The sequence below is a fragment of the Danio aesculapii genome, chromosome 4, assembly GCF_903798145.1.
Source record: "Danio aesculapii chromosome 4, fDanAes4.1, whole genome shotgun sequence".
NCBI lineage: Eukaryota > Metazoa > Chordata > Actinopteri > Cypriniformes > Danionidae > Danio > Danio aesculapii.
The window spans coordinates 23,226,754-23,254,513 of NC_079438.1; the positions used below are offsets into that span (position 1 = coordinate 23,226,754).

At 37.4% G+C, this 27,760-nt stretch overlaps 1 protein-coding gene, 2 non-coding genes and 1 pseudogene across 3 annotated transcripts; all 4 read left to right on the forward strand.

Annotated features, from left to right (window-relative positions):
* The first annotated feature begins 1,243 nt into the window (after positions 1-1,243).
* Positions 1,244-1,315, forward strand: trnag-ucc (transfer RNA glycine (anticodon UCC)). Its single transcript has one exon. It is a non-coding gene; the product is annotated as a tRNA-Gly (tRNA).
* A 984-nt stretch (positions 1,316-2,299) lies between these two features.
* Positions 2,300-2,371, forward strand: trnar-ucu (transfer RNA arginine (anticodon UCU)). The gene has a single exon. It is a non-coding gene; the product is annotated as a tRNA-Arg (tRNA).
* A 5,501-nt stretch (positions 2,372-7,872) lies between these two features.
* The window catches only part of LOC130222380 (gastrula zinc finger protein XlCGF49.1-like), a 78,647-nt pseudogene continuing 58,759 nt past the window's right edge, over positions 7,873-27,760 (forward strand).
* Positions 15,414-16,447, forward strand: LOC130222381 (gastrula zinc finger protein XlCGF57.1-like). Its single transcript, XM_056454978.1, has one exon. The coding sequence runs from the start codon at positions 15,565-15,567 to the stop codon at positions 16,360-16,362; it is 798 nt and encodes a 265-aa protein (XP_056310953.1). The 5' UTR covers positions 15,414-15,564; the 3' UTR covers positions 16,363-16,447.

Below are 27,760 nucleotides of genomic sequence, written 5' to 3' on the forward strand. Positions count from 1 at the left end.
TGCCTGTCGGGGAATCGAACCCCGATCTTCCGCATGACAGGCGGAGATACTGTCCACTATACTAACGAGGATCTGCGCAGCAAGAAAACCCATTCTCCCCCCACACAGATCAGCAATGTAATCCAGTCCTAACAGCATTGTCTGCAGTGCTGGCACTAAAGACTTTGGCTGACAGCAAGAGGAGGGTAAAAAACAGCATAGCTGCCTACCAAGCAGTTACCCGGGCTCGATTCCCGGCCAACGCATTTCCTTTTGGCTGCTGTATATATCACTTAGTCCAGTGACACACTTATGTAAAGGCAACAGCCAAAGAGTAAAAGACAAAGGAGGGCCTCACCGTCGGGGAATCGAACCCCGGTCTTCTGCGTGACGGGCGCAGATACTGTCCACTATACTAAGGAGGATCTGGCAGCAAGAAAGCCCATTCTCCCCCCACACAGATCAGCAATGTAATCCAGTCCTAACAGCATTGTCTTTAGTGTTGGCACTAAAGACCTTGGCTGACAGCAAGAGGAGGGTAGAAAACTGGGCTTGGACAGTTTTTCTTCATTAATAACCCTTGCTTCTTCATCAGTCTTCGACTGGTCATCGGCAGTAACTTTAACAGTGCATCATACAGGAGAACGTTATTAGCATGTTTTGCAGCAAACAAAGCACGCCATTCATTCTTACACATTGCCCAGCTTTTACTCCACAAAATGTCAGCTTGCCCTTTCATGAGCTGCATCCAGTCAACCCTTGCAATGACATTCAAACCGGGGGAGCTTATTACAGTGAATACTGGGTGACAGAAGATGAGAACTCCACCACTGCAGAGTGAAATTATCGACCTCCCATTTTTTGGGTGAGGTTGTACCTTCGAACGCTTTATCCAACCTCAACGTCAGAAAGAGATGGGATCCATACTCGACTTTTTTTTTTTGCCCACACAAAGAACTCCTTGGTCGAAAGCTTACATTTTCTACACTTCTGTGAGAGGATGTCTACAAGCGTTGGTAATATAGTGGTGAGCATAGCTGGCTTCTAAGTATATTCCCAGCAAATGTATTCCTTTTGGCTGCCGTAACATTACATTGCCAGGCGCCACTCTTGTGAAGATGTCCCATAACATGAGGGTAGATCAGTGCATTTTGAGATGGTTGGGATCCATATGCTGGACATGTTTTTCAGAGCCGAACCAAGACAAAGAGGGCCTTGGTTGAAAGCATTCTTTTTGAGCTCTTCTAGCAAGAGGAATCCACAAGCATTGGTGGTATAGTGGTGAGCATAGCTGCCTTCCAAGCAGTTGACCAGGGTTCGATTCCCGGCCAACACATTTCCTTTTGGCTGCTGTATATATCACTTAGTCCAGTGACACCCTTGTGAAAAGGCAACAGCCGAAGAAGGGCCTCCCCGTCGGGGAATCGAACCCCGGTCTTCCACGTGACAGGCAGAGATACTGTCCACTATACTAACGAGGATCTGCGCAGCAAGAAAACCCATTCTGCCCCCACACAGATCAGCAATGTAATCCAGTCCTAACAGCATTGTCTGCAGTGCTGGCACTAAAGACCTTGGCTGACAGCAAGAGGAGGGTAGAAAACTGGGCTTGGACAGTTTTTCTTCATTAATAATCCTTGCTTCTTCATCAGTCTTCGACTGGTCATCAGCTGTAACTTGAACAGTGCATCACACAGGAGAACGTTTTTAGCATGTTTTGCAGCAAACAAAGCACGCCATTCATTCTTACACATTGCCCAGCTTTTACTCCACAAAATGTCAGCTTGCCCTTTCATGAGCTGCATCCAGTCAACCCTTGCAATGACATTCAAACCGGGGGAGCTCATTACAGTGAATACTGGGTGACAGAAGATGAGAACTCCACCACTGCAGAGTGAAATTATCGACCTCCCATTTTTTGGGTGAGGTTGTACTTTCGAACGCTTTATCCAACCTCAACGTCAGAAAGAGATGGGATCCATACTCGACATTTTTTTTCGCCCACACAAAGAACTCCTTGGTCGAAAGCTTTCATTTTCTACACTTCTGTGAGAGGATGTCTACAAGCATTGGTAATATAGTGGTGAGCATAGCTGGCTTCTAAGTATATTCCCAGTAAATGTATTCCTTTTGGCTGCCGTAACATTACATGGCCAGGCGCCACTCTTGTGAAGATGTCCCATGACATGTGGGTAGATCAGTGCATTTTGACATGGTTGGGATCCATATGCTGGACATGTTTTTCAGTGCCGAACCAAGACAAAGAGGGCCTTGGTTGAAAGCATTCTTTTTGAACTCATCTGGCAAGAGCTGTCTACAAGTGTTGGTGGTATAGTGGTGAGCATCGCTGCCTTCTAAGCAGTTGACCCGGGTTTGATTCCCGGCCAACGCATTTCATTTTGGCTGCTGTAAATATCACTTAGTCCGTTTCCACCCTTGTGAAAGGCAACAGCCAAAAAGTAAAAGACAAAGGATGGACATTCCCGCCAGGAAATCAAACGCCAGTCTACCACATAACAGGCGGAGATACTGTCCACTATACTAAAAAGGATCTGCAGAGTAAGAGAACCCGTTCTCTCCCCACACAGATCAGCAATGTAATCCAGTCCTAACAGCATTGTCTGCAGCACTGGCACTAAAGACCTTGGCTGACAGCAATAGGAGGGTAGAAAACTGGGCTTGGACAGTTTTTCTTCATTATTAAGCCTTGCTTCTTCATCTTTATTGGTGACCATAGCTGGTTTCCAAGCAGAGGGCAGTTGCACGTAGGTGTAGATCGCTAGCCAGTAGGAACCAGGGTAGGCGGGACAAGTAAAATACACAAAATTATGGGTTCGGATCCTGTCTCGGCCACAAATAATATAAAACGAATTTGTATTTGCTCTTCATCTAGACACACTTTAGGAACAATTAACATAAAATAAATTATAATTTTGCATAAAGATACAATAATTTTACAATCCTACAACAGCTGTGCTAGTGTCATTATTTATTCATATAAATAAATGAATGATAACAAGAATTTATCTATTCATTTATTTACTGTGTGGAATTTATGAAATGTGATCTAAATATAGATTTGGAATATAACATATAGCGTATATTTTATTCTGTTTGATACTGTTTATTGCTTTGACAATATGCTGTTAAAAGCTCTATATAGTTAGAGGCGCTACACACAAGCCCCACTCCTTGGTATGGAGCGGCAAGTGCTGAAACACGCAACCAGTTTTATTTGTTGTCGATTTGCGCGTTGTTTCTTTTTTAAACTACATATCTATGTCTGGATGACAGTGAGAGCGAGATGAGATGAAACCTCAGATTCAATGTGCAGCTGCACAGTTTCTGCAAATTTTGACTATAGGCTCATCTAAATTTAAATACTGCCGAAATATTGCTAGACAGACGAAGTAACCGCCAACTTATCCAGCACGTTTTTACGCAGCGGATGCCCTTCCAGCCACAACCAATCTCTGGGTAACATCCATACACACTCATTCACTACAGACAATTTAGCCTACCCAATTCACCTGCACCGCATGTTTTTGGACTGTGTGGAAAACCGAGCACACGGAGGGAACCCACGTGAGCGCAGGGAGAGCATGCAAACTCCACACAGAAACACCAACTGACCCAACCGAGGCTCAAACCAGCGACTTTCTTGCTGTGAGGCGACAGCACTACCTACTGCGGCTTCTGCGTCACCCCAAGATTAGGCCTACTGTATATAGCCAATTTCAGTTATTTAGCGTAATGTATAGTTATTTAGTTCAATCAGTGTAATTTATAAATATATAAATTATTTAGTGCTTTTTGGATTTAGGCATAGGCCGAGAATAAAACTTAATATTTCTTGTAAATACAAAAGATTATACGGTTTAGTTTAGTTTTTTTGATGGTACTGTATTGCATGTTGAATGTTACAATTACAAAGATTTTTATTAAACAAGTGCACTACCACAAGATATTTTTGTAGGTGTAAAAATATAAAATATTAATTCTCATATTCTTGCCTTATTTATCTTTAATGTAAATATAAAACACTATGCAATACATGGTTCACCTAAGAAAAAAAGGCGCAGCAAGGCAAAAAGTTAGTCTAGAGCCCTGTATTGGATAGATTAAGTGATAGATGGTGTGTGCATTTTAATACCATTGACACTACTTTTACAATTGATTAAACTAGGGATGCTAACGATTACTTGATTGATTTATTGTCGGTAACCCTTTAAACCCGATGGACCTCATCAATGACCAATTAAGCATGGGCATTTAATAAGTTATGCTTTGCGCTGTGAGACGCGTCCCCAGTTTCACACATTACATAATCAAGTGTGTGCAGTTTACGTTACCTTATGGAGTCGTGCACTCTCTTGATTTTGCATATCGGGGACACATAAAACCCTGTTATGCACAGATCCCGTTTATGTCCGCCGGTGCTGCCGTTAATCTGCAGGTCAAGTAATCAAAATATAGGACCAAACACTGGTTGTGCAAACTTTAACTACTTCCTCTGAAATATTAGTGTTTCAAGCTATATTATCTTTTTATAGACTGGCATAGGCCTAAATAGGCATCACGGTCAAACATTTAGAGTTGATATAAAAACGAATGCTTACCTCATTTCACTGTGATCATTATGAGGATCATATTGCATATTCGGGTAATTCTTAGGTAGCCTTGTAAATAATGTGTTTTATTAATGGATTGTTTATAAGGACTAAGCTATTAAATACTGTAATTCTCCGAATGGAAAATGCTTGGGTTGTTTGATAATATCTATCATATCATGGAAAACTTTATCTATCATGTATATGATCTGCCCCTCATCCTTCAATATTACAGATCGATTTATCAGATGATTTGTCATAAGAGAAATGTTAACAAGAGGATTTTCTTCATGGAGACCCATCTAAAAACAATCGACAATCAACAATCAATAATTAAATTAGTATAAATACAAGTTTTAGTAACAATAACTTATACCGAAACATACCTTTGTACATGAAAGAGCAGGTTCTCTGTAACCTTTAAGACAAGCTCGTCGCATCAGAAACGACTCTCGCTTACGACGTCCGCTTCGCGGGCATTTCACGTTGTATGCGTCACCGTCACATTTGTACACATGCTTTAAAATTAATGCTTTTTGTCTCCCAAATTCATATAATAAAAAGAACGATAAAATAACGTTATTAACCGGTTAACCGTAAACGTTTCTGTTCAGAACGATTAAAGTTCATCTTTTTTTCGTTTCTGTTCCTGAAAAATGTCATTCGCTTCTGTTTTTCGTTTCCGTTTCTTGAACCGGTTCGGAGCCCTGCTTAAAATATTGTAATTATTATACTTGTATAATATAGACCTATACATTATTGGCAGCAGTGTTTTATCTAATTTCAATTTTGCATTTATATCTTATTTTATTTCAAATGTTTAATAAATGTTTATAATAATTTACTAATTAAATTTACTCTAATATTGCAGAAAACACATTATGTTTACCAATCACACTAACAATAACACTAACCTGCTTCTTTTTAAAGGATAAAAATGGAATAAAAAGTGTACTTAAATGAAGAGGCACCAGTTCCAGCTGCCACAAAAAGGCAATGGACACAGAATAAAATAGGTTGCTCAGGTCAAAAAGACAGAAGCAGGGATAACAGCAACAAACATTTTAAAAGAAAGAGGAATAGACAGACTCTGTTGAACTCATAAAATGCAGAGACATACGTTCAATATGTGTCTATCTCATGGACAGGTCTTGCAGTTTTTTTTTTGCATCCAACCAAACAGATTGGAGTTGAATTAAAACAGAGAGATGGATTGACATTTTAATAAATGAAATAAAAAAGTAAAGGAATAAAATGTAAAATGCAAATGTATAATTTGAATGGTTTAGAGTAATGGTGGATTTTTATAATTGCCTATAATCTATTTGTATACTTTTATTAATTTATCTATTTATTTATTTTTTGTTTGTTTGTTGTATTGTTTATCTGTTAGAACTCATATTAAATTGCTACCAACAGCAAGTGACAGAATTTCTTTCTTTCATTCCAATTACAGCAAATAACTCCTGCAAGTCCTGCAGGAATTATAAAATCCTGCAGGATTTGTCACTTGCTTGGATCCATTGTAAAACCTCTAAGAAATTCCTGCACATATCGTCAATGTGTCCTACGGGATTTTATCATTCCTGCAGGACAGCAGCTATCCTGAAGGAAAAAAATAGATCATTCAGGATTCCCGTATAAAGCACTGCATGATTCTAAATCCTGTAGGAATTGCCTGCACATATTTTCATTTTGTCCTGCAGGATTTCATAATTCCTACTGGATACCAGCAGATTCCTGCAGAAAAAATGAAAATCCTGCAGGATTCCTGTAGGCTATTTTTGGAAGGGTAGGACAATCAACAGCTGATCATTTACTGAAAGAAGATCTAAAACTTATGAGATCTTAAACGTATAATTAAATAGAAATTTATCTGACAATGAAGGAAGAACACTAATCACATGAGGCATTGATAATCACTGGCAAAAACATCTGAAACTCTTATAAATATTGAATATTTAATCAATGTTAAATCAATGACCAGTAAAAACAGGACAGAAGTCAGATTAATAATATTATAACTTAAGGACACACAAGTCTCAATAATACATTCATTATGAGTAAAGTGAATACAGATAAATGTTATATGTTACATTTAAAAATAAATATACAGCACAATCTAATAAACTGAAGCTGAAAAAAAACATGGAAAGAATAAACTCAATGAATGTCAACTCAAAATATGCAGGAACTGAAATACCTTAGGTATTTTAGGAGTCGATCAGCAGAAGAAACTCAAACAGGTTTGGAACAAGTAGAGCAGTGTTTCCCAACCCTGTTCCTGAAGGCAAACCAACAGTACACATTTTCAACCTCTCCCTAATCAAACACACCTGAATCAACTTATCATAACATCAGAAGAGACTCCCAACACCTGAAGTTAATGGGTCAGAAAAGGGAGACATCCAAAATATGTACTGTTGGTGTGCCTCCAGGAACAGGGTTGGGAAACACTGAAGTAGAGGATGAGTAAATGACAGAATTGTAATTTGTATGTGAACTACCCCTTTAATGCTTCTGTAAGTAAAGGTAAATTAAATATTATTACTGAAGATATTGCTAAAGAATGGCAGGAAATGTGGAACACAAATAATAAGAGATGACAATTCATATGAAAAAAAGAAACCCTAAATAAGCCTATGAAGTTGTAGAAATAGAAAAAAAGAGGTAATAATTATGAGGATAAGATTTGGATTCAAATATTAATAGGAAGTAATGTGTTTTTAAAGGTTTGTGAGAGAGAGAGAGAGAGAGAGAGAGAGAGAGAGAGAGAGAGAGAGAGAGAGAGAGAGAGTAGATATAGTGTAAAGTGAAAAACACGGAAGAAATGTATCCATAAGTCATGACTGCAACAGTAGTGGCAAAAAAGCAAAACAAAAAAGACTTTTATTTTGGCGTAGTGTGTGACGTCATCAGGCGGCGCCGCTTCAGCGCTGTGATTCAACTGGAGAAAGGTTTGTGTTTTTAAAACGTTTACAGATATAAACCGATTTAAATTTAAAGTTCTGACGTTTTAGGTTTTATATACGATGCTAAATTATGTTCCTGCTGTTGGAAATATTATTTAAACCCTTTATACATCGTAGTACTATTTTATTCTCAGTAACCGAGGGCTATTGTTTGAATAAAGTAACAGAAATGTGTGTAATAAGTGTTTTAAAGAAACATTTTACCTGATTTCTTTTTGTTGTTTACTCTCATATAAAGAAACTGTTGAAGCAAGTGTTGAAGAGAAGTTATTTTGTTTCTGTTCATTGTTTTGTTCATTTTAAACAGGATAAAGTGTCCAAACACAGAGAAAAACTCCTGCTGAAGCGACTGATCTCCACACTCTTATAAAGATGGCGTTTATTAAAGAGGAGAGTGAAGATGTGAAGATTGAAGAAACATTCAGAGTCAAACAGGAAGATCTGCTGGAACAAACAGGTTGATTTTCCTTCTCAAAGACCAACTCAGTCATTTGATCCTCATTCAGATATATTTTAATAATAAGAATACTAAATTAAATCCATCTTGCAGTCCTGAGTGAGCTGCCTAGTTCTCCTAAATGCACATAAGCACTACTTTAAAGACAGGAACGAGTTTCTTTCTTGTTACTTGTTCTCGTGTCTTTTGTCATTGTTTTATGTATTATTAGTCTCCCATTTTCTCTACCTTCTTAAGGTTATTGCTTTTCTTATTCTACTACTGTTTGTAAAGCATCCTTGAGCACTGGCGCTATAAAAATAAATAAAAACAATACATTTAAAAAAAGTTTAACTGAGCTGACGATATTTGACCTACAGTATTCTCATAGAAGATATCTGCTGTTACAGTGATAGTGTTGGCTTAGTACTTTCCATTTGCATATGTCACGTTGATCACAATTCCCTTTTTTTCCATCAAGTGAAGTTTTCAAACTAGTTTCGAGAGGAGCACGTGATATGATTGACTGCAGCTGGCCACTCATCTACATTCACTAGTTAGCCAATCAGATTAACCCCAACTCACTATAAGTAGCCTAGCTAGAACTACTCTCTTATCTTCGTTTTCCGAAGAAACCCCCCATCCACCCCTTCTCCTCCTTTTTCTTTTACCACGGGGAGCTCTCGAGGACCACCTGATCTCGTACTCCCCTCATATGCTCTATGGACCAGGCGGGAGCCCTGGGCTCACCTATCTCCGAGCTCAGGGTTCTCTCCCGGGACAGCATGCCAAACTTGCTAACAGTTGTCAAACAATATCTAAGTGTGAACTCTTGAACCTCTCTATAGGATTAAACTTGTTTCTAGTAGTTGTTACTAGTGCTCACAGATAATATCTGAATTACATCATTATTATAATAACTAATTACCAGGGCTATTGTGTTTAAACAGGGTTTCTGTGGGGTCTTAAAATGTCTTAAATTCCAAAATCAAAATTTTAGGCTTTAAAAAGTCCTAAATTTTCTGAAATATTGTGTTGTAGGTCTTAAATCTTTTTTTAAACAGGTCTTCATTTCCCTTTGTTCATGTTTTGCTTCCCAATCTGGCCAAAACCCATACAATCACCAACAATCCATCTCAATAAATCTTTAAACTTTTCATTCAAAAAGGTCATTTTAACTCTATTTATCATAACGGTTTAATTATTTTCCTTACAATAACATTTGTTTAAACGTGCTCCATGTATTTACTGCTGTGGACAGATTGTTGTGCATAAATTTAGTTTATTATAGTTTTTAAAACATTTTAAAACATTTGTTCATTTTTTTATTTTATAGAAAGTTTATTTTGGGAAAAAAAGTGCATGGATACAAGTAAAGCCTGCTTTTTTACACAACATTTAAAATCTTTTGCTAAGAAATATCTAAAATATAATTTTTTTTATATTTATTTATTATTGTATCATTGGTGATGCGGTGGCGCAGTAGGCAGTGCTGTCGGCTCACAGCAAGAAGGTCGCTGGTTCGAACCTCGGCTGAGTCAGATGGCATTTCTGTGTGGAAGAACTTTGTATGTTGTTCCCGTGTTCGCGTGGGTTTCCTCTGGGTGCTCCGGTTTCCCCCACAAGTCCAAAGACATATGGTACAGGTGATTTGGCTAAGCTAAATTGTCTGTGGTGTATGTATGTGTATGGGTGTTCCCCAGTGATGGGTTGCAGCTAGAAGGGCATCCACTGCGTAAAAAACTAATGCTGGATAAGTTGGCAGTTCATTCCGTTGTGGCGACCCCAGATTAATAAAGGAACTAAGCCGAAAGGATAATGAATGAATGTATTGTATAATTAAATGTATTAAATTATACTATTTTTTGATGGGAGAAATACATAATGTGAGCCATTTAAAAAATCCCTTAGCCTTTAGCCCTTTATGAGTCTAAAATTTCATTCATAATGGTCATAAAAGTCTTACATTTAACTTGGTGAAACCTGCAGAAACCCTGGTTTAAAGTATGTCAAAAAACATGGACGCCCCCAATTTTAAATTTGCTGAATGAAATGGACAGTAAAGTAATTAATTGTTATAAAACATTGTACAGTATTCTAAACTATATTGGTGTTGTGCAACGACGTGAGACAAAACGAACAAATTATAGTGGAACAATAACGTTTAGCATTGCCAGTGGCGGATTTAGGCGTGGGCTATATGGGCCCAGGGTGGCATTTTGCTGGTGGCAAATGGGGGCAAACTTACTAAATTAAGTTTGGGGAGAAAAGCGCAATCTTTATGATAAGTGGGGGCGGAGCAGGCCAGAATCACTGTGGCAGGCCAGATGACTGTCAGGCCACCGGGAAATGTCCCGGTGCTCCCTATGGCTGAGTTTTACAGTTTTCTGTCATTTATTATTCCTGATCATTTCTCCAATAGGCAATATAATTGGAAGTTCTCAAGCAATAGCATATGAGACCAGGTCACTGCTATCACATCATTGACAATTGATGTACGTCGCTGTTTCTCATTGTGCTCTGTTTATTCTGAGAGCTGATGCTGAGTATTCTTAGAGCTTTTGACTCTTGATATTGTTAACCCTGGGTCATTCTAACCCTCGATAAAAAGAATCCTGTGTTATCTGTAATCTCGTTCCACACTGCTCATGCCATACCTGGTGTTCATTAACAGACGTTTCACATTGGCAAACCCCGGGTTAACATTATTATTTGTATATTTATGTTGTCACTGTCCCTGATTGGACAAACAGCAAGTCACCATTTAACAATATCTGGAAATCAGGAGAAATACCAGCCTTTTGGAAAGAAGCTATTATTATACCAATACCTAAACCAGGAAAAGATCATTCAAATAATTATCGTCTAACAGCACTTACCAGTTGCCTTTGGAAAACAATGGACCAAATTATCAATGATCGGTTCGTGTGGATTTTAGAAAAGAACAGAAGATTAATAAATATCAGTGTGGGTTTAGAAGAGGGAAAAGTACTCTTGACCATCTTAGACGATTAGAATCTTTTGTACGAGATGGTTTTATTAAAAAAGAACACATAGTAGCAGATTTTTATTTATTTATTTATATTTTTTTATTTCTAATTTTATTTCAAATTTGTAGTTTATATGTCGATGATATATGTATTTGTTATAAAGGGAAAAATATGAATACAATCGAGAGACAAATTCAGATATGTATAAATAAAATGTATGACTGGTCAGTTTTAAATGGTTTTCAATTTTCTAAATCAAAACCTGTATGCATGCATTTTTGTCTTTGAAGATCTATGCATTTAGATCCAGAGCTTTTTTAGATAGAGAAACTATACAAGTTGTGAAAGAGGTAAAGTTCTTATGTCTCATCTCATTCTTAGGAATGAGTTTTGACAATAAGTTGTCTTTTATTCCTCATATTAAAGTATTACGAAATAGATGTTTTAAAGCAAAGAATGTTATAAAGGTTTTAGCAAAGATCAAATGGGCTGCAGATTGGGCGATACTCTTAAGGCTTTATAGGACACTTACTAGATCAAAAATGGACTATGGGAGCATAGTTTACGGATCTGCAAGGATATCATACATAAAGATGCTTGATACAGTACATCATACAGGACTGAGATTTGCTCCTGGAGCATACAGGACTTCTCCAATTCAAAGTTTATATACAACAGCAGGAGAATTGTCACTTTACAACAGAAGATTGAAACTGGCTCTCAAATATGCAGTCAAGCTGAAAGCTAATAAAGACAATCCAGCATATTCTACAGTTTTCCACCCTCAATATCACCACCTATATGAAGCCAGACCCAGATACATCAGACATTTTGGAATTCGAATGAAAACTCACTTGGAGAAGTTGGATATTAATTTGGATATAATAATAACAATGCATGCATGCCCTAAACCACCATGGCATATTAAAAAGCCATCTATTATAATGCACCTGTCTCAGTTTAAAAAAAGGGAAATCCACCCAAATGTTTATCAGGAAGAATTTATGAATATCGGATGCAATCCACCAACATATGTACCAGTGTATACAGATGGTTCAAAATCAGATGGATGAGTATCTGCTGCAGCAGGGATTGGTTCAGAGTGTTTCAGAAAGAGTATTCCCAGACAAAGCTCGATATTCACAGCTGATCTTGTGCACTGTTTTTAGCTCTGGAACAAATAGAAAAAGAACAACAATGGCAGTTCTTTTGCACAGATTCTATGTTCTGCTTACAAGCACTTGAATCTCTGAAAACTGATCATCCTATGATTTTTAGCATTATAGAAAAAGTGGAGACTAAAAAAAGACTAAAGACTTTGATATTATTTTCTGCTTGATACCTGGTCATATGGGATTTATTGGAAATGAATGTGCAGATAAAGCAGCTGAAATGGCAAATGGAATGGGATGAATGTAGGAATAACAAATTGAATGAAGTGAATCCATTTGTAAATTATATAAATAATTACCGTTTTGAAAATAGACATGACCAGATTGTACATACAAGATGTAGAATCGGACACTCAAGAGTTACACAGGCATATTTTTTGAAAGGGGAAGAAAAACCTATTTGTGACTTGTGTAAGAATATTTTGATGATAAAACATATTTTAATAGAATGTGTATTTTTAAATGATGTTAGACGTTTAACGTTTTTATTCGGGAAATATTTGAAGTCAAATGTTTGAAAAGGTGCCTTCTGGAGCACTTTTAGAATATTTATCTTAAGTCAAACTAAAAGACTGTTTTTAGTGTTGCTACTAGTTTTTTACAATGTATGTTTGTTAAGAAACTGATTTGATTTTATGATGATATATTGTATATTTATTAGTATATGTTTTTGCCATGAATATAGCCAATGCTGCTGATATGGCATTTAAACATAAATAAATAAATAAACAATATCAATAAGTATGAACGTTACTAACTATAAGGATAGAGTGACAGGAGAGATCAGCGTTTCAGGTCAATGATGAAGTCAAGAGAAGCTGCATAGTTTGAGTGAAAGTTTATTTATACTCAGAATGACATGATGATCCAGCTCATCTAAAATATCATCAACATGTTTCAGAGGAAGCTGACCATTTCTTCTTTTTTTTTTCTTCTTCTTTTTTTTTTTACTTTTACACGTCAATATGACTACATATTTGAACACACACTCACACAACTTTTTATGTTTAACATTGTGTCAAATTTACACGTGTCAAAAAATGTATTTATATTTGTTCTGCAGCGCAAATGTCTAATTTTTTTACATAACTGCAGTGCAAATGTCTTATATTATACTTATATTTAGATAGTTCAGGGTTTTCCTAGTTGAAAATGAGTTTAAGGTGGTATACCATTCATTCATTTTTCCTACTTGAAACAAATGCATTTTGCATTATTGAGCATCTCTGGGGGTCTGACAGAAGTTGCCTGCCTGATTTTTGCAAAAAGACTGAGGTGGTACATTTGATGAAGGTAACCATCGCATAATTCTGCACAAAAAACCTTGCATATTTACATTAGTGCAGTGCAAGTATCTAAAGCTATTTATATTTACATTAGTGCAGTGCAAGTATCTAAAGCTATTTATATTTACATTAGTGCAGAGCAAATGTTCACTCAAATTGTTCTATTATTTATGTATATTAATGCATTGAAAATGAGTGTTTATTATATTGACAATTTTATATTCATGCAGTGCAGACAACAACATAGAAATTATGTACAGTTTTTGTTTATATAATTTTTTACATGAATAAATTTAGCTTGATCATCTACTCTTTAATCTTTAGCTTAAGCTTTTACTGATGGGCAGAAGGCAAACCATTGTGTAAATCTGGTTGATGCTCGCTGTAATAGAAAGAGATAATGACTGTCCAGCTTGTTGTTTCACCCTGCGGATGAGCTGCTCAGTGTGGAGCCTCAGCCTTGTGATGTACGGCATCTCCCTCACAGTTGCTTTTACTCTGGACACATTACTCTGGATGTTGTATGATGTAGATGTATAAGTCAGAAAGCAATATATTAGATTTTGCATATAAATACTTGTGCTTAACACATTTGTTACGGTTTGTTATTTGCCTATTACATGACACTAGAATGTCTGGTGTTTTTGTGTGTGTGTGTATATACATGTATACAATATATACAGTATAATAGAATTCACTATGTGAAGTTTATTCATAAACTAATTTCGAGAGGATTTATGATTGCTTGCAGCCGGCCCAGAATTCAATTCATTATTTACCAATCAGACGATTCCTAAGGCACTATAAATACCCTAAGTTCCATATAACAGCCATCTTCATTTTGAAGAATCCCCCCTTCCACCCTACTCCTCCTCCTTTCATAGATGGGTGGCACGGTGGCCCAGTGGTTAGCACTGTTGCCTCACAGCAACAACGTCACTGGTTCTAGTTCTTACCAAGCCAGCCAGCGTTTCTCTGTGGAGTTTACACGTTCTACCCGTGCTAACGTGGGTTTCCCCTGGGTTCCTCTCACCGTCCATAACATTTAACTTAAGTTACTTGACTAGTCCAAATCAACACCATAGACATGCTCCTAGTAAGTAGTTATCTCTTAAGAGTAATCACTATCTGTTCATTAGCTACTACAGCAGGGGAGTTCTCGAGACCTGAGCTCAAACTCCCCTCTCACCTTGCAAACGGGAGGGAGCCCCGGGTTCGAGGATCTTATGAGCTCAGGGGTCTCTCCCGGGACAGCATTCCAAACAAGCTTTATAATCAGTCATCAGGTAAGTGTGAAAGTATGGTTAAAAACGTAATATTATTTAATATAAATCACAATTACAACTTGTTACAACTTTCATCTGGGTTAAATTATAGTACATCATTTTTGAACTATCTTTAGAATTTTATAACATCACCAAAAACAGCTTCGAAGCAGTGTCAGCCTGATCTGGTGTATTAATCAACTACCGTTGGTTCTAGAACTGAACAATAATGATTTTCCAGATGCTGGACATCCACTGGCACTAGATCCTCATTAATTTAAGAGTAAATCTCCCATCTTTGCCATGCTCTGATGCGTTTAGGTTTCGCCGCTATTAGATTTCGCTGTAGAACGTGCTATGCGGAAGTAAAGAGCCTGACTGATATTCTACTGGAAACACATCAGCAGAGTTCGTGCATAGAGTCCATTTACTATAACTTCTATGTTAAGCGGCTTTGACACACTTTACATTGTAAAAGCACTAGATGAATAAAGATGAATTGAATTAAATCTGCTTAAATGTGTACACGTTAATGGACCAAACAAAATATGATCTGATTTATTTTACATTTAATGTGCATCAAAATTTCAGCGTGTAGCCAATGTTTCCAGTGTCTTTTCACTTTTCAGATTTTAATGAGAAATTTTAAGACTTAATGAAAAGTAATGTTTTATTTATCTATTTCAGACCTAATTGAAGAGAATGAGGGGAGTAAAGAGGAGGAACATCATATCAAAATTGAGGAAAAAACTCATTTTCAGACTGATGGTATTTTGAAAAGGAGAGACAAGAATTTTTTCACCTGCACTCAGTGTGGAAAGAGTTTTGGAAGACAAAGCAGTCTTAAAATTCACATGAGGATCCACACTGGAGAGAAACCATTCACATGCACTCAGTGTGGAATGAGTTTCATCCAATCATCACACCTTAATAATCACATGAAAATCCACACTGGAGAGAAACCATTCGCATGCACTCAGTGTGTGAAGAGTTTCAGCATATCGTCATCCCTTAATCTACACATGAGGATCCACACTGGAGAGAACCCTTTCAAATGCACTCAGTGTGGGAAGAGTTTCAGCCAATCAGCACACCTTAATGAACACATGATGAGCCACACTGGAGAGAAACCATTCACATGCACTCAGTGTGGGAAGAGTTTCAGCATATCATCATCCCTTAATGGTCACATGAGGATCCACACTGGAGAGAAACTATTTACATGCACTCAGTGTGGGAAGAGTTTCAGCCAATCATCATCCCTTAATAGACACATGAGGATCCACACTGGAGATAAGCCATTCACATGCACTCAGTGTGGGAGGAGTTTCAGCTGCTCATCATCCCTTAATAGTCACATGAGGATCCACTCTCGAGAGAAACCATTCACATGCACTCAGTGTGGGAAGAGTTTCAGCATATCATCATCCCTTAATAGTCACATGAGGATCCACACTGGAGAGAAACCTTTCACATGCACTCAGTGTGGGAAGAGTTTCAGCATATCATCATCCCTTAATAGTCACATGAGGATCCACACTGGAGAGAAACCATTTACATGCACTCAGTGTGGGAAGAGTTTTAGCCAATCATCATCCCTTAATAGACACCTGAGGATCCACACTGGAAAGAAACCATTCACTTTCACTTAAACCGCGGTCACACTGGACTTTTCTCCCCTTAGACTTCCATTCATATTGTTAGACTACTCCTAGTCCTCCCAGGTTAAAACATCAGTCAGAGGCTTTAAATAAGTTTTATCAATTTAATTAATTAGATGAATAAAGCATTACAAAGCTCCGGGTGTCAGAGAACAGCAACACAGGGTGTCTGTGTCAGCTGGGCACACACACCCACACCCTTGTTCCCTCTATATTTATTGTTGTCTCTCTTCAGCCCTGCCCGGGGTGCTTCAGTAAGAAAGATCCTTCATCCAGATCAGTTTGATCATCAGTTGTTAGGCAGAACAGGAAATCTGCACAGAAAAAGTTACACATACACATAACAGAACCTGAAAGAGAGTAAGCCTTCGCCCCTCCCGTCTGTTATGGTTCCTGTAAATGAGCACACTCTGAAAGTGGAATTGTAACATTTTGTTGATAACAAGTACAGAGGAGTTAACTCCTCGGTTATCAGACACACAAAGACACAGCTGTTATGGAGCAAGGTTAGATGAGGTTAAGAACATGAGGTTATATGAGGATAAACACATCAGCATAAGCTCATGTAATTAGTTAAAAACAGAATTAAACTGTTAATGCAAGGATTAGTCTATTAATGTATAGGATGAAGTTAAAATAATCAAAAAATCCTTCAAGATGCACGCCAATGCGTCAGACCAGAAACGCAAGTTCGTGTGTCAAGTTTCGCAGTTCGCCTTGCAAAGTTTAAGCTTGGTAAACTCTGACCTGCGAAATCGCATCACTTGACTGTGTGAGACCAATCGAAGATCAAAACATGACCTCTCTTGACTGCAATGTAAAATATGGACCAATCGCTCACTTTTTAAATGTCTAATCATCTTGTTTAATCCTGCCCCTTTTCGCAGCGCTGTACAACAGAATTTCGCATGCTCAAACTCTAGTGTGATCGTAGCTTCGGTGTGGGATGAGTTTCAGCAACTCCTCAGACCTTAATAAACACATGAAGACCCACACTGGAGAGAAACCATTCACATGTACTCAGTGTGGGAAGAGTTTCAACCGATCAGCAAACCTTAGTGAACACATGAAGGTCCACACTGGTGTGAAAGAGTATATGTGCTTGAGTGTGAGAAGACTTTTATTACAGCTCCAAAATTTAAACTGCACCAGACGATTCACACTGGAGAAACCGTACAAGTGTTCACACTGTGACAAGAGGTTTAATCAGTTGACACATCTGAAAACACAAAAAAAGATTCACACTGGAGAGATCTGATCAGTGTCTACAGAGTTTCACTCATTCGGCGCAGTTTAATAAACACGTGGACAAAAAGTTGCACACATGACATGAATGCAGCAAAACATTTTCTCATGGGCACAGGATGTTTAATGTCTGAATAATGTTTGAAAAGGCTGAGTGATGGCATTCTGTTTTTCAACACACCTACACTGCAGTAGGAGGAGTTGTAAATGTGTTGCGCTTCTCGTGTTTACCGTAAACACAATGATGGCGGCTGAGAGAAGAACAGTTTCATAAACATCTGGCAAACAGCACCTCTGCAGCTTAAAATTTCTTTGCTAGTGATTTTACAGGTGAGGATATATCTGTACTTTACTATCCAGTGTATTCATGTAGCTAGTGTTGTTTTTGATGATGTTCTCTGTCTGACTTTCTGAATGAGAAACAAACCACTGGGCTCCAGGACGGTTAGTTTGCATCAGCTTAGATGGCTGGCCAGCTCTAGGAAGAGTCCTGGTGGTTCCAAACATCTTCCACTTACGGATGATGGAAGACACTGTGCTCATTGGACCTTTCAGAGCAGCAGAAAATTTTCTGTAACATTTCCCGGCCTTGTGCCTCGAGACAATCCTGTCCAGGAGGTGTACAGACAATGCCCTTGTCTCCATGCTTGGTTTGTGCTTTGACATGCTCTGTCAACCCTGAGACCTTATATAGACAGGTGTATGGCTTTCAAATCAGGTCCAATCAACTGAATTTACCACAGGTGAAGTCCAATTAAGCTGCTGAAACATCTCAAGAATGATCAGTGGAAACAGAATGTGGGCTCAATTTAGAGCTTCACGGCAAAGGCTGTGAATACTTATGTACAAGTGATTTTTCAGCTTTTTTATTTTTAATAAATTTGCAACAATTTCAAAAAAACTTTTTCACATTCTCATTAATGGGGTATTGTGTGTAGAATTTTGAGGAAACAAATGAATTTAATCCATTTTGGAATAAGGCTGTAGCATAAAAAAATTTGGAAAAAGTGAAGCGCTATGAATACTTTCTGGATGCGCTGTATATCTGTCATTAGAACAAAAACAAGTCCGGGGAGTAAATCAAGATCTACCTGAGCTCAAACTCCCCTCTTGCCCTGCATACGGGAGAGAGGTTAGGGCTTGAGGATCTTATGAGCTTAGGGCTCTCTCCCGGGACAGCATACCAAACAAGTGTGTACTCTTGAATACATATCAAGTTACTGATAATGAAACCCTTTGAACACCTGATTACTTAAAAACTGAAAAGGGGTGAAGATTTTGACAACTGTTTTGTATTGTAGATCAGGGATCACAGCCCAGTACCAGGTTGTGATATTTGCTACAGAGCTGCAAGAAGGCAAAATAACTCTATATGTTGATAGATTGTGTGGCTTGTTTCAAAAGCAAACAAGTATCAGCATCTGAAAAGGTGTGAACCAAATGGCCAACAGAAACTCAAGAGTTGAGACCCAACCAAAGCAGTTGTCTAATCTCCAGGGGGGTTACATCCTTTGTTATAAAGTAGTGTCTCACAGAGAGTACTTTGGGTTAAGCTACTTGAAGACCGACGAGTTAACATCACTGCTGAGGAACTGCACTATTCATTGTCTTCAATAAAGTCTTCTGCCCGTAAGAATTTTGGTCAGCTTACTTATTTGATGTATTAGAGTCATCTATACATTGGCGAGCCACCCATGAACGGTTAAGCCAAATACAGCAAATAAATAATCTAACGATGTGTTTCAACTTATTATGAACCAATAACCATATTTGTGCACATTTCACACTTCAATCAAACGGTTGGCACTGAAAAGATAATTAGAAAGATTAGGGAGGAGAAAATTTTTAGGGAGATGAAGGGAACACTGTCCTACACCCTTATGTGATTGTGTTTTTGATCATTCACATTGTTTGATTGTCACTTGCGTGAACAAACACAGATTTACCTCCAATTTTGGACTTTTGTCAGCAATTTCACAAAACTTTTTTGTAACCCAGGTTACCAATAGAAACAAGATTAGAATTAAATAAATATACGGAACATTTAGTTTTTCTTTTTCTGTTTTACAAATTATTTTTATAGGCGATTAGAAGAAATTAAAATATGTTTTTGCTGTAAGAGCGATCTGAAAGGATTTAGAATGTCGTAACGTCTTTCCAGTTCCGGATCACTGATGCGGATAGAATTCGCGCACACTCGCATCGGTGGAGCGGAAGAGAGCAGACGCAGATTTAGGTCTCTTTACATTAAGTTTGAAAATAACGAGCAAATAAGAGATTCTTGATCGAATGTTGAATTATATGTGTCTAAAGACAATATAGCAGGAAGAAAAGCTAGAAGAAACCGTTTATGTGAGAGAAATCGTGTTTAATTAGTTAATGATTTTGATGGAGCTGATAACAAGAAGCCTTGTTAATGTGAAACTAACTCGATTAACATATGAGATCGTCTGAAAAGAAACACGATTAGAGGTAAATGTTGAAGAAAAAAAGAATAAGCAAAAGGATCGAGTGAAGAAGTTCTTCACATAAAGAGATTAAAAGTTCATCTGGTTTTGGTCAGGGTTTTTTGTTGTTTTATTTTTCCTCTTTTACCTGGATTGGTGCCATCGTTGTGCTCCTGTGTGATCCATTGAATTGATGCTGGATTGGGATTGATGCTTACTGGATTCTGGATTCGTTCTGACTCCTGTCATCGCTGAAGGGGTTGGGACTGGCGAGCCACACGGACCTTACTTCAATTTGTCATTGTGTGAAACTGATACTGTTGCCGATCTGGATGGTAGAAAACTGAACTACTGTATAAGCACACACAGTCGTTCAATTCTTTCTTTTGGGAAAAGGATTCACTCACAGAGGAGAAACTGATTGACAGACATTTCGTTGTTGCTCCCTGAGAAATTTTATATTCACAAAACGGTGAATATACATTTACTGACTGCTTTTTGCAGGAAAAGAAAAGACTTTTGAGAAACTGAGTTTATAGAGAATAAAAAAAACTGTGAAGTGATCATATGTGAACTGCTTTATTGGTTCGTTACTTCATTTATTGTTGATGTATCAAGTGTAATAGGTTTGGGTTTGTTTTATTTGTTTTTTCACATACAAAAATTGCATAGATCAGAGAGGAAGAAGAATATAACACAATTGAGAAATTAATCCAGAAAATATATTTTTTCTTTAATAGTTTATTTCATAACAATTTAAATTGTTACTTATAAGGGTCTTTCATTTTACTGATAAAGAGTCATGTTTATTTTTTCTATCTGTGAAATTGAAGAGAATTGAGAGTGAAACCTGTGAAAATAAAGGATTGTTTCAGTTATATTTCATCAACAGTATTGAGTAAAGGTTATACTTACCTAATATACTTACCTGTTGAGTAAAACCGGGGTTTGAAACCTGTAAGAAATCAAATTGAGAAACATTTGTGAAACATTATTTTATTATTTCATTTATTATCGAGTATTTTTTTTGTATTTTCTCACAATTTTTTTGTTTCTTATGATTTATTAAAAACTGAACACAAACAATACAATCAGTTCAAACTTATCCGCTGCATGAGTGGTTCATTATTGTTGTGACACCCTGGTTCTCTGTAGACGAATCTAGGCTTGTGATTTGATTGGTCCATATTCAAAATATTTCTCAGGAAAGTGTTACATTTTGGTGAATGAAAGTCCAGCTAAACTCATGCGGTGTAAACTCGACATAAGGCAAAGACAGTGACCGACTGATGCAGACTCCCTAAAGCCCTGTTCAGACTACACAATGCCGCTTGCCAGTTACGACAGATCAGATTTGTGTCAGATTATGAGATGTTGACTTGAGAAACTCCTGATGTGTTGTGGCATCTCCTGTTTCCAAAATGCATCACAAACTGCTTAAGAAACTGTTGTACTATGATAATTGGTGATGAAAATAAATGATGTTCAGTAAGATGTACTTGTGTTTACTAACTGTTTATTCAGTTAAACATGAATTTTAAACTGTAGGCCTACATAAGCTCCAAACAGCGATTTTATTTATTTTTTATTACCTTAATCTGACTAAAGTCATAACTGAACTAAACAGAAATGGAATTAAGTGGACGTGGAGTATGCATATATTAGTGGCATTATTGAAGTAAACACTGCGATCAAACTACTACCGTCATGTAGGACTTCTTGCCATATTTTCCGACAAGATCCACACATGCGGATGTCAGTAAAGGACCGCACACACACACACACACATACACATCGTGAAATGCAGAAGTTTTATTTCTTTCCATTTGGCTTGTGTTATTAAATTCCATAACACTCTCACTAGTCCTTACTCCCTATTTGCATCTAATACCCCATGTATTGAATGTGGAACTGCTGAACTGCAGTTAAAGTCACCCAAAATTACAGGAAAATCTTACATGGAAGCACTTCACGTAAACACCTTAATTTTATTGTAGTGCATAAATTTATAGTTATGCAGTATGCTACTGTATTTTAAAGTTTCATTGTGAAAATTACTGTATGTTATACAGTAAAGATATACAACACTAAATACAAATACAGCCAAATAAATAGTGCTGTAAATGTAAATACAGTATTTTTGCTGCAGTTGATTTACAGTAAGTTACTGGTGAACTGCCGCCAGTAAGTTACTGTAGATTCTACAGAATTTTTTTAAACAGTGTGTATTTGAAGAAAACAACAACTGGTCAGTTTGAAAGGAAACAAGTTTATTAAGGAAAAAAGAACTAGAATTTAAATACAATTTTTAATCTTCATGATGTTTCAATGCATTATTTTTAATTATTTGCAAATAAATGTAACTGTCAAAATGCTGTTTTCTGTTAAAGGCACAATATGTAAAATAATTTCATTAGTGTTATATACTTTACTGACTTATGTATTTACTTTATCCCCAAGAAATAAGCTGTTTTAAATATTGACATGGACCATGTCCTGTGTGGTGGAATAAACTATTATGTCACACACCCAATTTCCAGTTTTGATTAATTAAAACATGGAAACACCAAAATAGGCTTAAATATGTCAAATGTTTTATAACACTGCACAGAGCAGTAATATAACAGAACCCTAAAATGTATTCTGTATGATAAAACAGTGCTGCTTCATTACCACATGATCACAAACATAAGAGCTGTAATGTGCTTTTGTGCTGTGTCATGCCTGTTTCACCCTGTTTCATACTACCATGATACGTTTTAAAAACTTTATCACTGCAGGAGTACTCTAGGATGTAATGAAGACAATATATCCCATAATTCCACACAGTCGCAGTGACATGAAGCTAGCTCTTAGCATTGTTAGTTGTCAATATAAACCATGTAGTGGTAAAAATTACATAATGTGCCTTTAAATGAGGAAGTAAGTTTTTCTCTCGTCAACGGCATGGAAAGAGTTAAGCGAAATCATTTATCGATTTGGCACACATTAAAATACCAGCCATACATGTAAAGCACAAATAATGTCCTTCGATTTGGTTTTGTCCAGTGGCCGTCATGCTTGAAAATATCTCCATCACTGTAAGCTGCTTGTCTGATCCACTGCTCTGTTTGTTAGATGTTTGCTTCCACTTTTATTGTAGTCTAAAGCAAGTCAAACACACAAAACGCCCAATTCGTGCCATGTTATTCACTCGATTTGCACCACATGATGTCTAATCGCTTCTTTGCATTGACGTCACCTGTAAATCGTTTATGTTTCATCTGCATTTGCTTTCTGCACAGACTACAAAACTATTTCCCCCCACTTCCATGTAATGCAATGATTGTAAGGGTACAAGTGACATGTCATTTTTCAAGAGACACTTAAATACATCACGCAGGCTGTGTATGCAACGTCTATAAGTCATGTAAAACATTCTTTTATTTTATTTTCAGCTTAGTCCCTTTATTAATCTAGGGTCGCCACAGCGGAATGAACCATTAACTTATCCAGCAAATGTTTTACGCACTACGGACAATTTAGCTTACCTAATAACTCACACTTCTGTAATAAATTAAAATGATACAAACAGTTTTTTTAAGTAGTAAAATTCTGTCAATTTCCCATGTGCAGGGGTAGAGAGCAGAACAGGGTTTGATTCAGTTTATTGGTAGTGTTTATTTTTATTTATTTATTTTTTTAAGTTTTTGTTTGACTATAGCTGCTAATCATTTGACTGTATTTTGTCTTCATTTACTTTATAAAGACACCTGTAGGATCGTTAAAATGGCCTCCAATTATCTTAAAAACTGGAGGAAGGTCAATTCCATGGTGTCAAAACTAGCGGAGGATGACGGTGAAGAAGAGTTCATGGATGACCAGAACATGCCCCATCAGGATGATGAGATTGACTCAGTGGATGACGGCAGAGATGAAGAAAGATACAGTGTTGAAAGTTCTGACACAGAAAATGTATTGGAAGAGACACCTGATATGGCTGATGCAAGCCTAGATTAAAACAATCTGGACATATGTAGTGATTTGGCAGATTGAGCAGTGACCAATAACCAGTCACACAAATCCCTCAACGACTTGCTCAAAATTCTTCGGAAACATGGGCACAATGATCTGCCGAAGGACTCACGTACACTTCTTTCCACTCCAAAAGTTGTGGAGCACCAGGCAAAATGTAATGGGCAATACATATATTATGGTTTGGAAAGTGGTTTACGTCACACACTTCAACAGTGCCCAGAGTCATCTGATCACATTAATGTCACCATAAATGTGGATGGTGTTCCAATCTTCAAATCTAGTCCTGTTCAGTTCTGGCCAATGCTGGCAAAGGTTGATGGATTTGAGCCTTTTACTGTCTGCCTATTTAGTGGCACAACAAAACCAGAACCAGTGGAAGCTTATGTCCAAGACCTGGTTGAGAAAATGAAGAGGCTCAGGGAAAATGGAATCCAGCACAATGGAACTGTTACACATATACGCATAAAAGCATTTATTTGTGATGCTCCAGCAAGAGCATTCCTGAAAAGCATAATTTACCACACTGGATACCACAGCTGTGAGAGGTGTGAAGTGGAAGGTGAATGAGCAGGGAAAGTAGTATTCAATAGCAAGGATACATTCCCAAGCAGGACAGATGAAAAGTTTGAACATGTGGCCTACAGTGAAAAACATCAAAATGAGGAGACACCACTGATCACAGCAGGCATCCCATGTGTCAGCTCTTTTGTGCTTAACTATATGCACCTTGTTTGCCTTGGGGTAGTGAGGCACATCCTTTCTTACCTGTGCAGGATCCCTAACCCTCGAAGACTCTCTCCGAGACAGAAAGCTGAAATCTCCAGTGAACTGATTAGACTGAGGACCGCAATGCCCAGTGAGATGTCAAGGAAGCCCAGATCCCTTCAGGAACTGAAGAGATGGAAAGCTACTGAGTTCCGTCAGTTTTTGCTTTATACCGGACCAGTGGTACTCCAAGGAATTGTGGACCCGGATGCAAGTGGCAAAGCGCATGGCAGAAAAGGAGAATGCACAAAAAAGTACAAAACAGAAGCAAACTCTTCAGAATCCAGTGTCAGGAAAGCAGAGGGACAGCTGCTTTTTGCTCCAAGATGGCAGTGTAGCTTTTCTGACTGAAAAAAAAGCAGATGGCAAACTGGTTTGCAGTGTCTATCCCGCTCACCAAACCTCCAATGTTTTTGAAAAGCCTTGTCAGTCTAAACTCCTGAACATTGGATTCATTTGCAGTACCCGCAGCATGGCTACAACACAGCTACTACAAATTGAAGATTTGAAAGCAAAATCTGTGTGTCTACCACATCGTGGAGGACTTGCCATCTTCCCAATGTTGCATTATACAGAATGAGAAAAGAACTACCTTTTTGGTGAGGGATTTTGACAGAGCTATTCTTGGATGGAGCCCTACTTTCCAATTCGTATGGTTAGCACTGTTTCTCTTAATCAGAATCTCAAGTCTGCAGATCCCATAGACATATTCCATGTTCTAAGTAAATACAACATTCTCAAGATAGTTTTCAGCAAGATAAATTGAACCTCCTTACTTTCATTCTAAGTCTGATGGGCAGACTGAGAGTTTAATTAAGAAGTTGAGATGGTCCTGCAGTGCATATCAGTTTGTGGTACCAATAATCCTGAGTCTAAGTCTGAATATTCCCATAATACTCTCCGCTACTCAGCCACAGGAATGTCTCCCTTTGAGTGTCAATTTGTATATGCTCCTCCACTATTTCCCAAGCAGGGTCCATTGGCTCTGCTGTCATATATGATGGAGTAGTGCCAAATTCTAAATACTCAAAGCATCCTAAGAGTATCAACGGCAGACTAACTGCAAACACAGACCTGCCCCCAACCTGCGTCTTTGTCAAATGATTTGACTTTGTACCAAGAACTTGTCATTTTAGGTGGAATCCTGCAAGTTGCCCCATTGCTTCATTAGTCCATTCAGCATTGCTAATAAAGTAAATTAAGTCTCTAAAGATTAACCACACATTTCTTGTGTCATCACTTTAACCTGTATCATCTTCTTTTGTCTCGCATCAAACTCAGAGGAACATCAGGAGTCATTCAGAAAAGGGGCATGGGGGGGGGGGTTGTTCTTTCATAGCTTCCCTTGTGTTAAGTATTGATTTTGTAACTAGATGTATTCATTGTGTGTTTTTTTTTTATGTCATAGGAGTTGATTGCTTGTTTGGTTCAAATATTACTGTGTTTTTAAACTGCTCACTGTTCCTGTTCTTTGCTAGTTGTTTAACAAGATATGCCACTTCTCTAGTTAACATTCTGTTTAAAAAAAATGTAAGCTCTACATGTTTTGTACCATTTGATTAATTTTCCTCCTTGTATAGATTCCTGTTTGTTTTTTGTGCCTTTTTTCTGAAAATATTTTTGTTCGTGTTACATTTTTGCCTTTGTGGATTTTTCTCCTTTGAGTGATAATTGTTTCCTGTGAAAACTAACTTTGTGTTCTGATCTTTCTTATTGTACCTGTTTGCCATTTTTGTCAATAAACTTTTGAGGCTTATTTATCAACATCAGTGTTGGGCATGTTCCTTTAAAAATGAATTAGTTATAGTAACTGAGTTACATAATTATAAAATCAACTAATTACCAGGGAAATTACTATTACGTTACTTAAAAAAAATTAATTTGTCAAATGACTATAAAATAAATATAAAACGTTGTACACTAATCTAGACTATTTTAATGTTGTTGTGCGAAAATGTGAGACACAACAGCAGCATGTCCTCAACTATACATCTAGATATTATTTTGTTTAATTCTGTTTGACGTTGTGGCTTCATCTCCTCCTTTGGTAGCAGAGCTCACGTCATCACCTGCGTAGCCACTAATTTTGTGGCAGCATGTGACGACGTGAGATGCTTCAATAGATTTGAATTAAGGCTGATTTATACTTTTGCGTCAAGCGCATGCATATGGTCCAGCTTAGCCTTCGTGCGGTTGCATTCCCCTCATCATGGCTGACGGCGAAGCTGATGCGCACACCTCGCAAAAAATTTAACTACACAGTGCAAAGACTCAATTATAGTAATGCAAATATTTTATTGCCAGTAACGGTAACGGCGTTATAAAGGGGTAAACAGTAATTCAAATGAAATGCTTATTACTTAAAAAAAGTAAAGCCGTTAGTAACTCCATTTATTTATAGCTCCGTTATTTCCATCACTGATTAACATGTTCGCATTATGATTGTATCCAACTTCTCACTATTTCTTTGTGGCAGAATTGCTGTTTCTCACACCAGAGACTGAGGTTCAAGCAGAATTATTATTATTTGTTCAGAATTATTTATTTATTTGTTCAAGTTGACTATTTGTAGCTGCAGACATGGTTTTTGCAAGGGCAGTTTGGATCGAGGATGACAAACATTTTGAAGGTGTGATCCCAAGAAACTGGATAGAGGAAGCAGATAAATTTGTGAGATGGCCAAAAGCCCAGGTGAAGTCAGCATATAAAAAATAAATAAATCCAATGGAGGACTGGCTGACTTTCCAGCTTGTTAAAATAAAAAAGACATCAGGTATGATGACACTCTTAGTATATTTGTTTTATTAATCTGTCTCTGTTTTTTTTTTGAGGATCAATATTATGTAAGTCTTTGTTCATGTGTCTATCTCTCTTGTGCTTCTTTTCAGTTTGTAAGTAAGTAATACTTAGGCCCA

Excerpts from the sequence above, each read along its gene's own strand:
- LOC130222381 (XM_056454978.1), top strand. The coding sequence starts at position 15,565 with ATGAGGATCCACACTGGAGAGAAACCATTCACATGCACTCAGTGTGGA.